The following is a 12,986-nucleotide window of genomic DNA, read 5'->3' as shown; positions in this document are numbered from 1 at the left end:
CGTCATTATTATGAGTCCTTTACTCGAGAACTTTTTTTAACGAGTGCAAAATCGGAACTAAAATGGCTTGCGGAAAATATGAGACAATAACGAATTTTCATTTTTTTTTTTCGTATTTTGTTTCCATGTTTATGCTTTAAAAAAACAACAGAACTTGATAATGAAAATATGTTTAAATTTGCTTATATGCTGCTTATTATTTCATATTTTTCAATTTTATTTTATTTTTGTAATTCGTGCTTTTCATAACAGTTTAAACTAGTTTCAACTTTTTGCACAGTTTTTCCAAAAAGGTCATGAGTTTCAAGCATTAAACAGTTTATATTAATCAATCCAAAAGGAACTCAGTTAAATGCAGGTCTGTTTTATATTATTATTATTTGAATAAGACGTCAGCAAAGTATGTTTTTGAAGACTCATATGATTATTTGGACTCGTTTTATCACAAGCAAGGCTATACAAAATATATCGTAAAACTAAACCATTTGTTTAAATAAATTCTGTTTTAATTTACGACGTAATTTAAAATAATAGAAATATTTAACACGTATGAATTTAATATAGATTATTTCGGACAGAATTGTTGCTAAGAAAAGCTAAAGTTTGATGATGACTTTGTAAAATTTTTGATAAAAATTATCGATTATATAATTAATTTACTTACTTTCCTGTTCTTAGAGATCAATTATCATGGCACTTGTTAAATGGCACCAAAGTTTGCTGTGTCACTAACATGTACAAAGTGTAACAAAGTCATGATTACAATCCTTTCAAATTAAATTAACTTTAATCACTTTAAAGCTAGCTTAGAAAGTTTTGACTAGTTTAATCCTGTTGTGGTAAATATATTATTCACAGCACCAAGTTGTAAGAAAATAAAGTGTGTAGGAGTGAAAAGTTTGCTTTCTATAAGCTTAATTGAATTGATAATGTCAGCAGCTCATGGTTTTCATCGTAATTTTGTAAAACCTAAAAAATTGTTTATAAAAATCAGAGATTGAAGCCTGAATTGAAGCTTAGTTTTCGGCTAGAACTTTATTTTGTATATTTAGCACGAGCACCACAAGTGAAGAAGGCTCCGCTACGGAACTTTGAAGGCTCTGCTGAACCTCTTTATTAACAAAATGGAAGCTGCCTATTTTAAGCAGTCAAACTAAGTGGCTTCTATTTGGTTAATTAAATAGGTTAATTGGAGTCTTTGAAGTTCTTCGACGTCCATCTCTCGAGATGGCAGAGTAAATTCATTTATTAATCAATTATTGTATCATATTTGCTAAATCTCTAAATGAAAAGTTCGAAATTGAACTTTAATCGATTTTTACTGTTTGTTTTAAAAAAAATCAACGAAACAATCGACTGAAGCTTGGATTTGAGCTTATTGTACCTTCGTTGATAGCAAAAATGACTGAGCTTCCTGGTACTCAATGTAGAGAACAATTCTATAAACTGAAATAATTCTAGTCCCCCGACTTCCGGGATTCTTAGATAAAAATAAATAAATGAGAATATTTTTTGATTCTAAAGATTTTATTTTACATTGAGAATAAAATAAACATGAAAGTTAAGAAGATGTATGTTGTTAAACATCTAATAACATGAAATTTGAGCGAAGAACACTTTAATATCTATTGTTTGCTATCCTTTAATAACCCTTCAATTTTTCCTTATTTAAAAGAATTAATTTGGAACTCATTTACCACCATGTGGTGCTGGTGCTGCTGCTGCTGGTGGTGGATTTGGTTTACCTTCTTTCTTAACGACAATCTTCTTTTTTGGTTCACCAGCTTTCTTGGCCTTCTTCTTCTTATTCTTGCATTTACCTCTGCATGCTCCATCCAAATCAATTTCCAACTTAATCTTTGTACCTCCATTCATTTCCTTACATGCCTTTTTCAAAGCTTTTTCTTCCGCTCTCTTTGCCTTTTTCTTTTGACATTTGTTGTCACAGGCAAGTGTGAGAGCGATGCAAGCGAGCACTACAAGTAAGATAAAAGTGATTCTCATCGTAACTGGTTGATGATTACTAAACGGTAACTAACGTGGTGCTATCAAAAAGATCTATCCTTTTATATAAAAATATGCTTGAAAAGTTTTAGGAAAAGCTTTAAAAGTTTATACACACATGTGTCGTATCATAATGGAGGGGGGAACATACGCTTATCAATACAATTAAGTCCTATCAAGAAGATATCGATAATATTAGTTATTTAAAGTATTATCAACTGTAAAGTAAGATTCTACGAATAATTGTATTGCAACTTTAAGTTAAATTTTATTAAGTATATAAATGAACTTATATACAATTTAAACTTTCTAGTAAGTTCATAGTAAAAGTTTTAATATTTTAAATTTGGAAGTACTGATAGGTGCGAAATGGAAATAATTCTACTTACTTTTTGTTGGTATTTCAAATGATGAGTGTATTGTTTAAGCAGTAATTGTAATAAAATTTAAAAGTTTTTGTATTGAATCCAATAAATAGACGTAGAATTCAATTGAAGATACTTAATATCCGTTGCAGAGTACAAAACATATCCATCTCAAAATGAAGTTCTTGACTTATTTCTTTTTCGTCTTCTTCTTGATTGCTTTTGCAAATGCAGAATTCAGCTCCAGTTATGAAGACTCCGATGAAGCACCTGCTCATGGCAAACTCCAAAAAGGAAAACAAGAAGCATCTTCAGACTATGAATCATCAGAATAAGTTACTCAACAATTTTGTCAGGAATGACATAAAGTTATGAACTGAATAAAAATAAAGGATGTCTTTGAAAAATTATTAAGATCTATTTTTTATTGCTTTAAATTTAAATGGAATATTTGAGTTATCATTAGGATTGTTTCCATGAAATTTGTTACTTACTCATTTATTAATGATGTTGCTTTTGATTACAGAATTGTAATTTATTAAAAGTATTAAAAACGTTCATATTTGTAGCTGTAGAAAATTTGATAATTCAATTAAAAATTTTTAATACAAGTCGATTAATCGATACAAAATCCGACACGTGCCCGTTGTGACTCTGGCATGATGCCGGATTTAAACCGAATTTGACCTCAAACCTTGACTCTGACTTGGTGCCGAGTTTGGTTTAAGTCGGCATCATGCCAGAGTAACGTCCATCTGGAACAGCATTTTTAATTAATTAACCAAATTGACTTATTTAATAAAATAAATTTGAAAAATCGCGAAAAACTCATGCAAAATGTATATTTTTCTATATTTTAACTTTAAAGTGATTTATAGTCTTATGAAGAACCTTTTTCGATAGAAATATGAGAATATTCTTATGGTAGACATCGGAAAAATTTAGGAATGGTGAGTAACCTTTAAATTTTGCTGAAAAGAATTTCTGGAACTGAAAAAATCTGATTTTGTAACTACCTTACATCTGAAAGTTATGAAATTCTTCTAACTCGAGAATTACTGAAATTATTAAAATAAATACAGAATTTGTATAAATTAATTCTTTATTATGCAAAAAATAAATAACAAATTATTGTGATTTCTTTTTTGTTATGGCATTAAATATGTTACAAAATTATGTTTTTCTCTTTTTTTACATCAATCAATAAATTAAATAGATTGGCTTTTAAAAACACTAAATTTATTTATCTTTGAACACATCAATCAGCATGAGAATTATTATTTGTCATTGCTGCTTTTGAAATTTTCTTTTTATTTATTAAACTAATTATTTATCAAATAAATCTCATCATAAATTAGTTAGTTTGTACATTAATAAGAGCCTTTACATAAATATGATATGGACTTGAACTCCTCGGATTGTTACCTTGGACATTCGTTGAGGAGAACATTGTGAAGTTTATGCATGTCAATCCAATCAATTATTTCTAAGCCATTATGGCCTGAGTTTAATTTAACATTACGTATGCATCCTTTGAAATTTTCTCGCATTAAAATTGAACGAGATGTTGATGATTCTGATGAATAAAGAAACACATTTTGTGATTAAAAAAGATGTTTTTTATCACCATTTATTTAATCAAATGGCAATTTGTTTTTCAATAAAATAGTTTTAAGTAGAGGCAAGTGATAAACTTATGGTATTGAAAAACGACAAAGACCTGAACTTCAATTATTTGTATAATTATAAGAACTTTAAAGTTACCTGGAATACCGCCAATATAAAGAGGCGATCTCGTAAGCAATTTTCCAATATTTTTACTTGATGCAACTACAGATTCCTTATCATCAATCCTTAATGCTATTTGATGGGTATCATAAAAGGCAGAAATATTATGCCATTTATTATCACAGATAGAATATTTTGAAGTTAGCTTGACTTTAGCACGTAATATTTCACTATTGTTAAAGTCACATGACATTATTAACTGTAATGTATAAAGTGATTAGAATAAGTCACAATATTTTTAGATTTTATTGTTAATATTCTTACATCTCCATCGGAAATTTCGATTGAAAGACTTGGAGAGCCTAGTGGTTCAGAGATACTTAACAGGATTCCATTTAACTCTGAAGTTTTGAAATCCATTTCAATTTCTAGATGCTTGCCGACATTGAATTCGTTTTCTGTTTTTAAAGATACAAAGTAAATTATTTAATCAACTGATACTTATTTTTCATCAATATCGTCTTACTGAATTCAGCGTATGCATCTCCTGAGAAATATGAGCCTTTTTCTATTCGAGGGAAGCATTGACCCAAACCATGAAAATATTTTGTAAGATCTTGTGTTACTCCATTTACAGTAAATCGTCTGATACATCCCTTAAAGTCATCCTTCTTAGTAATAATTTCGCGATGCAAATTTGGAGCATTCATTGGCAGACCACCAATGAAGAAAGTATTTGAAGCGAAAAATTTCTTTGGTATTTTTAAGGTTTTTTGACCTTCATTTTTATTTTTTCCATTAACAGATACTGTTAGTGTAAGTATATGATTCTTGACATCTATCGCGATATGCTGCCATTGGCCATTATTAGATTTTAATGGAACAGATATTTCTTCTCGTTTTCGACCACGAAGAACTAGATATATGTTACCATTTCTAAGGTATAGGTATAGATAATGCTTTGGTTTGTCTCTTGAATCCTAATTTTGAAGAAAAAATAATTAACTTCAATTTTGTAATTAAAAATTGATTTACTTACAGGAACAGCAAAAAGAAACCCATCAGGATAGAATGTTCGATAATCAAATTGTATGTTAACATTTCTATGCCATATTGGTCGTGAATGCACTTGTATCATTGAGTAACTATATGGAACATTTCCAAATTTAAATGCATTTGATTCATACGAATAACTGCCAACCTAGTCACGGAAAAAAATTCGATTTTGGTCTCAATCCTGTTATTATACATGATATTTTTTTAAGCAATGAATTTATACAATGAAAAGAAATTTATTTCAATCAAAGAATCTTTCTTCTGTTTTTATTGCATAGAAAGTATTTTTTTGAATAAAGCATAATGTTTTTTATACAAACGAAATAGATAGCAGAATTAAGAGTAATTAAATTTAGTTAGTTTGTGCAACAGTTTAAAGGCAGTGTGTGTACATTGGTTTATTTTATCTACATTGTTTCCCCGCAATCATCCTAGATATATAAATTAATTAGTAAGTGTTAATTGTTAGTGATCTAGAAGCTATAAAGTTTGCAAAAAATACTTACACGTTGACATCCTTCAGTTACTTCCTTAAATTTGGCTGCAATTGGTTCAGTCTTAATTTCCTGTTCAGAATTTAATCCCATACTTGGACCATAGCCACCAAAATTGACACTTTTGTAGTTAATGGCAGTATCAAATGAAATTGTTTTATTATTAAATACAAGATCTCTTATTGCACCACGTAATCCATTAAATGTGGGAAATACATTGTCAAACTCGGGAAAGTCTGGTGCACCCCCAATATATAATCCATATTCCTCGGGACTGTTGACACGTGTTGGAGCTTGAAAACTCTTGACAGCTTCTAAATTATCATCGACACGCAATTCGAATTTCTTTCTATTTTTATTCACATAAATAACATGAAATTCTCCATCATTGTATGTTGAGTTTGTTTTTAACTCAATTTTGCCTTTTCCTGCATCGACCCAAAAAACAATTTGGCCGTTTATTAATGAAATTGAATAATTTCCACGTTCATCTTTTGAATCAAAATCATCAGCAGATTGAGGTGCATAACCAGAAAATAATAATAAACAATCTGATTGTAGTGTTCGAAAAACGAATCCAAAGTTTCCTTTGGTCTTAAATGAATGCGATGGTATTTCCAAATATCCATTTCCATAAAATCCAACTTTATTGATTGTTTGCTTGCACGTAGGCTCAATTCCGTAAAAGTTTTGACTTTCAAGCGGATCAAATATTTCTCCATTAATTTGAAGATCACGCATACAGCCAATAAATCCATTCTCAGCTCCAGGCGCTTTTGTTGTGCCAGATTTAAAATCTGGCGATACTCCTCCAATATAAAATGGTGCTTTTGCTATACTTGGGAGCATTGCTTTCGTTACTGGTTTTGATGGAGATCCTCTATGCTCATCATCATTATTTACTTTCAACATTCCATTTTCTGTATTTCCAGCTTTTGTAAATTGTCGAGCAGCTTCCACACTTACCCATTTTCCAGTATTATAACGATTGGTTGTATTGATTTCTAATAGGGACTCATCACCATAGTCAATTCTAAATACTAATTTACCTTCATGTATTGTCAATGAAATCGAACGGTTCTAAAAAATTCATCAAAAAATTAATTAGAATAAAGTTGACATTTTCTTCATGGATACTTACATTTTTTTCATCGACTGTTAAAAATAGCAAGGCATTCTCATCCATTGTTCGGAATGTTATTTGCAATGAGAAAATATCCCATCGAGGTGGACGTGAATTTACTCTATAAACAACAGAATATCCATTTCCATTGAAATAACGTGAATTGGAATTGTCTGATGATTCTGTGGCACCTAACATTGCTCCTTCACATTTTCCTTCAGATGACGCAAAATGCCATAAACCAATTTGCTTATCGTCAATGAAAATCTGATGAATAATTACTGAAAGACCATTTTTCATTTGCATTTCTTTTGGTCTCAAATTATCAGGAACTCCACCAATATAAATTCGATTATGACTTGAAATTGAGAATCTTGTAAAGTTCAAACTTGTAGCACCATTTACAGGATTCGATGACAAAAACGTTCCACTATTTGTCATTCGACTAACAATTAAGCTGGCAAGGTTAAGGTTGCGAGAAATTTCAATCTTATACCATGCATCGTCATATTTTGGATCGCGTGTTTGAATTTCTAATGGATGTATAATTGTGCCAGTATCACCACCTAAATTCCATATGAAATATATTTTACGGTTGAACATTTCAAGGGATAAGAATTTTCCATCATCTCCTTGTATAAATATTAGTGGTGAATTTATATTCATAGAGTTTAATGCGAATGTCATAACAATCTGATTTGATATTGAAACGCCAGTAATTGGTGGGTAGAAGGACCGTACACATGAATCGTCTGATGATTCTATTGAGACTCGAATCTAAAAATAAACAAACTTAATTACATGATCTATGGCTTGAAATTATTATTTTACATTTTCTGCAGCATGTTTAGCCTTAGTTATTTTATCTCTTAGTTCCTGAACTTTAGCTGAAATTGAATTATTCCATTCACCAAATCGTTCCTGTTGTTTCTTAATTCGATCCTCATTGGTAATCCATGTACGATTTGCTTCTCTGATATCAATTAATGTCTTTGTTACTTGCTCTTCGGCTAATCCAAATTTGCTGTCCCATTCTGGATCAAGTAGAGCTAACTTTTCTTTCAGTATTGATACATTATCACCTACTTCATTGACCTCAGAGTCTGTATTTTTTATGTCTTCTAAAACATCATCTATTAGGTTTGCTGATTCTTGTATACTATTTCTGGCTTCATTATTTGATAGTTTTGTTATGAGAGATGACATTTCATTATTTAGTTTACCGCTATTGTGAATTGTACTGCTCATTTTTTTGACTAGCTCCTGTTGCTGATTTAGAAGTTTTTTAAGTGCTGAAATATTTATTTTTGCTATATTAATGAATTTTTAAAAGATTTTAAAGCACTTACTCTTAATTTTTTCAGCTTGTTGCTCAGCATCCTGTTGTATAGCAATAGACTCCAGTGCTAAGTCCTGTCCTTTTTCTAACATTGTTTCCTCATCTGGATCTGTTGGATTTAATTGTTGATTGCTATTAACTGCAGCCTCGTATGCTTTATCAGCAGCTTTGTTTGCTTCATCAATAGATTCTGCAATTTTAGTGTATGCTGTTCCTGCACGAACAGCCAATTGTGCTCCATCCTTACTATGCTGAAATAAATTGACAATGACTTTACTACGATCTGACAAATCCTGAGCATGTCTTTGTGCCTGAGTTAATTGCGAGTTTTTGATTGAATTTATTTCATCATTATTATTAGAAAGTGCTTCATCGACTTCATCATAAATAGTCATTAAATTATCATTGGTAATTTTTGCTTTGCTCAAATTGTCGTTAACCGATTCTAAACGCGATGCTGATGCAGCAACAACGTCTTCATTTAAAAGTTTATCTACTTCTAGTGCCTGAGTTTCAAGTTTTGCTGCTTTTTCTTTTAGTTTCTCAAAATCATTTTTATTTTTCGTTATAAATGCCTCTGTTTCCGATGAATCTCTAAATACTCGATGTGTTAAATTTTTAAAATCATTTATTCGATTCTGAAGAGTTTCTTTATCCTTCCTTAACTTCAATACTCTATCTTTTTGTTCTTTTGTATTTTTAAATTCCTCAGACCAAAATTCAAAATTATCATTAGCACATTTAGTGACTTCATCAATGATAGGAACATTTTGAGATTTTTTAATGATATCGTCCAAGAATAATTTAGCTTCTTTTAAGGCAATTGGTAGTTTAATATGATGATCACTTGTACCATAACTCTCTAAGTTTATGATTGATTCTTGAATCGATGTTGATTGATCTCGAGCATCGGCAATCAAATCTTCAGATTTGGTTTTCAAATCTTCAATCTTCTTAGTTTTCTTGTCAATTGTTGTGATGAATCTATTTGCTTTATTTTGTAAATTTTCTGATTGCAGCAAAAGCTAAAAAAATAATTTAATTTGAAAATAAAATGTATAATTCTTAAATGAACAGCAATCTACCTCATCTGTTGCAATGTCATTAAAATTGTCAACAGCATCCACAGCTTGAAAGAAATCATCAAATGTGTCTGAATATATATTTGTTAAATTTGTTAGCTCATTTAGCTTGAACCATGGTGCTTTTATTGTATGCAAATCGACTCCATCTAAGTTGAACTTAAAACTGTCCATCATTGCGTCAATACTATTGAGTAATGTTTGAGTGCAGTTGTCACATACTTTAAAAGATAAAAAAAAAGCAATTAAATAGTTCCGTATAGAAATAGGCATTCAAAATAACTTACATTGACATTCGTAATCAATAAGTAAATGTCGAGGTAATTCGCATTTGTCGCATCGCCTTCCAGTTACACCTTTCTTACAATTACATTGTCCGTTCAAGTAATCACATTCATCTGATACTATTCCTTCGATATTACAATCGCAGCTTTCACATTTTCCTTCTGATTCATGCGGTTGACCAAAATAACCTTTCGCACAACGATCACATAATGCACCTGTGTAACCCTCCTTGCAGAAACATGATACACCTTGTTGATCAACAAAGCATCCTTTGGCAAATTTCTTATTAGTTTCAGGACATGGACAAGCTCTGCATCCACTACCATCTGGATGTCCATAGAACCCTTCTGCGCACTTTTCACAGCTAAATCCACCGGTATTGTCTTGACAATCCTAAAATAATTAAAATATTCAATGAAATGTTACAAACCACGAAGATAAAATTCTCATACAAGACATTCGCCAGTTTCTTTATCACAAGTGCTACTTCTTCCATTACATTCACACGGAACAATCTTTCCAACAAGATCTTCCAGCATATTTGTAGGTATTGTTACATTTCGCCATCTATAATATCCATCTGTTGGATCTTGACAAGAATCTCCAGCATAAATCTCTGGACAGTCACATTTTTCAATTCCAGAGGCCATTGCCGCATTGTTATTTCCATTTCGCACCAGTCCAATGCTCATCGTTGAATTTTGGAGTCTGTACAGAAGGTGAAAAATAGTCAATTATTTTGAAAATATCAAAATTGGTTACACTTACGTGACAGAGATGAAGTCTGATGAACTTGTAACTCGTAAGTAAATGTGTTTGATATTTTGTAAGGCAGTCATCATTATCGCTCGACTAATGTTGTATCCATTTGCAGCATGTCTCCAATATGTTTCATGTAAAACAATGCTGTATGAATTTCCTTCTATTTTTGGCTCAGTTGTTTGATAATAGTTCAAAGTTAAGTGATGATGAGTGTGCATTTGAACCAATGGATAGTGCAAATATTCATGATCCAAAACAGACCTGAATTCATAACTTGTGAGTGAAAAATTTAGGAAGCCTCCATAGCTACCAGTTTTATCGCCACAAAATTCTTTGGGTAATTCAATATAAAATGGCTTATTAAATGCTCGACGTGATCCAATTGTCAAATCGCCTGATAATCCAGGCAAAATGGAAAGACCATTAAATGTTGACACTTCCGCACTTTCTCGATAGATGTGATTGTTCTTAATATGAGATAAAACGATGTATTCTATTTCACTATTATAGCGACTCTGTTGCTCAGTAATATATTGGACAGTAACTTTTCGTGGTCCCATAAGTCTCACTTGACCCCATATTAAATCATTTTGAGAACATTGTTGAGATCTACCAAAGCAAAAGCATCTGGTACATCCATTAGGGTTATGTTGTGATAATCCGAATGTTGATTGACGACATTCATCACATTTTAATCCGGTGACGAGCTCCTTACATGGACACTGTCCATTTTCATCACACTCAATTATTTCTCCATAACTATTATATTTAGAGCCTCTGATGTCACAATTACATTTTTGACAATTTGGATAGCCATAATAACCTTTCGCGCAATATTCACAATTCCGTCCAGTGTATCCTTCTTTACATTCACATTGTCCCGTAACAACATCACATAATTGTTTCAATGAGCCAATAGAAGTACATTCACAGTTTTTACATCCTTTCAGAGGTACAAGACCCCAAGTGTTTGGATTACAGTGTTGACATTCAGTTCCATGACTTAATGGTGGACATACACAACGACCTGTTTCTTGGTCACAAATTTTAGAGGAACTGTCGCAATTGCTGCATTCTAAATAAATATAAATTAATTTATATAGCTTTTAAGAACCAAATCTTAAACTTACTCTTGCATCCATTTGAGGAAAATCCATAATAGCCATTTTTACATTTATCACATTTTACACCTTCAATTCCATTTTTACAAGTACATTCACCAGTATGAATGTCACATATATTATGTTCACTTCCATCAACATTGCACAAACATTCTTCACATCCTTTCTTTGAATCTAGATTCCAATATCCGTTTTCACAACGATCGCATGTTCTTCCAACGACATGTGGACGACATTTACATTGACCAGTTTTTGAATTACATACTCGATCTTCAGATCCGCTGACATGACAATTACAACCTGAAAATTGAATTTAAAGAGATTTATTTATTAATGTTGTGAAATGTAGATTATAAGGAGATTAAGCTCAGTTTGTTTGTTTTCTTAAAATAAATGTGACTTTATATTATAAATATTATGCTGTAATTCAATACATAACGTGACTTCCAAAATACTTTAATTGAATACTATAGATGTTAGTTTTACTACTCAGTTTCCTTTTTCTGTCGCTTGAACTCATAACTAAGTCGTAAGCAAAAAAACTTTAAAGAGAATCCACAATCCTTGCGTTCTCTCGCATAGGGTACATGCAAAACTGCAGGCATGCAGGCAGATAACGCATGCATTGTGTCTTCGACGAACTATAAGGTACAGTAGTAAACTGCAGGCCAGCGCATCTAAAACGATTAGAATATCATTTCCCCATTTTTTTCCAGAGAGCTTTTATGACAAAACATAAAAGTTAGAAAGTTATGTAGGAAAACCTTTGTTTTCATGTCATTTATTTAAAAAACAAAAAAGATTGAAAATGATTGTTAATCAAATTTTAACATGGTAAACATGAATGCACATTCATTCATTTATTTCATTCATAGTGGTCTCGCTAAACATAAACAATTTGTACTAGCCCACGCTTAGCCGATACCACATTGCACCACAGGCTTCTTTTTTTTTTTTTTTTTAAAGAAATGGAAAAACATTATTTTTATAAATTGCTCCATTCAATCAAAAATTTTAAGAATAATTATAATTGAGAATCGTGATTTTTATTGATAAAAAATTTTAACATCATTTTATTCAAGGCTTGGAAATTGGAAATCACCCCAAAAAATTAAAATAATTTGTAAGGCGGAAATCAGACCATAGCAAAGCAAAGCAAAGAGCGTGCTCTTAAGTGCTGAGTACGCTTGCTAGCATGCTCTCAAGTGTAGAGTACGCTCGCTAGCACACTCATTTAGTAAATTTAATTAGTAAGATCTTGAGAGCATGCTCATTGTCTGTTAAGGAGAGAATCTGGAATCATACACCAGAACTCGAAGTCGACTTGGATTTTGAATGATTATTCCTTAGCCGTGCGACACAAATGGAGATTAGGAGATAGCTTCATCACGAAGCTTTTAAGACTCCGCTAAACTGCCATTATTAATACCAAATGGAAGCCACCTCCGCTTTGCGTCGATATTAATTAAAGAGGTTTTGCGGAGTTCAGTGCCTTCTTAATTTGTGTCACTCGGGTTAATATGACATCTAAAGAAGCTGTTTTAGCTCTACAGTAAAACAGCCATAAAACCACCAGAAAGCCAATAAACACTCTTGTCAAAAGTTACATTACATTGCATGTTGTTAT

The 12,986-nt window shown here is 31.5% G+C and overlaps 1 protein-coding gene across 2 annotated transcripts in view; it reads right to left on the bottom strand.

Annotated features, from left to right (window-relative positions):
- Positions 1-3,525: 3,525 nt before the first annotated feature.
- wb (wing blister) overlaps positions 3,526-12,986 on the bottom strand; it is a 40,261-nt gene continuing 30,800 nt past the window's right edge. The window contains exons 6-19 of one of the 2 annotated variants that reach the window (XM_070640421.1): positions 11,369-11,659; positions 10,245-11,313; positions 9,929-10,184; positions 9,479-9,869; positions 9,195-9,412; positions 8,120-9,134; positions 7,602-8,062; positions 6,789-7,547; positions 5,660-6,727; positions 5,137-5,298; positions 4,624-5,077; positions 4,422-4,555; positions 4,134-4,356; positions 3,526-3,945 (exon numbers count right to left, since the gene is read on the bottom strand). In XM_070640421.1, coding sequence (XP_070496522.1) covers positions 3,791-3,945; positions 4,134-4,356; positions 4,422-4,555; positions 4,624-5,077; positions 5,137-5,298; positions 5,660-6,727; positions 6,789-7,547; positions 7,602-8,062; positions 8,120-9,134; positions 9,195-9,412; positions 9,479-9,869; positions 9,929-10,184; positions 10,245-11,313; positions 11,369-11,659 — 6,656 coding nt within the window. In that variant the 3' untranslated portion in view covers positions 3,526-3,790. Of the gene's footprint in view, positions 3,946-4,133; positions 4,357-4,421; positions 4,556-4,623; positions 5,078-5,136; positions 5,299-5,325; positions 5,585-5,659; positions 6,728-6,788; positions 7,548-7,601; positions 8,063-8,119; positions 9,135-9,194; positions 9,413-9,478; positions 9,870-9,928; positions 10,185-10,244; positions 11,314-11,368; positions 11,660-12,986 lie in introns of those variants that run through there. The other variant, XM_070640422.1, reaches the window with a different exon arrangement.

The sequence above is a fragment of the Chironomus tepperi genome, unplaced genomic scaffold (genome assembly GCF_022539635.2).
Source record: "Chironomus tepperi strain 1889 unplaced genomic scaffold, CSIRO-AGI_Ctep_v1 contig_219, whole genome shotgun sequence".
Lineage (NCBI taxonomy): Eukaryota > Metazoa > Arthropoda > Insecta > Diptera > Chironomidae > Chironomus > Chironomus tepperi.
Note: the sequence above shows the minus strand (reverse complement) of the source record. Positions and strands in the feature narration are given on the sequence as shown.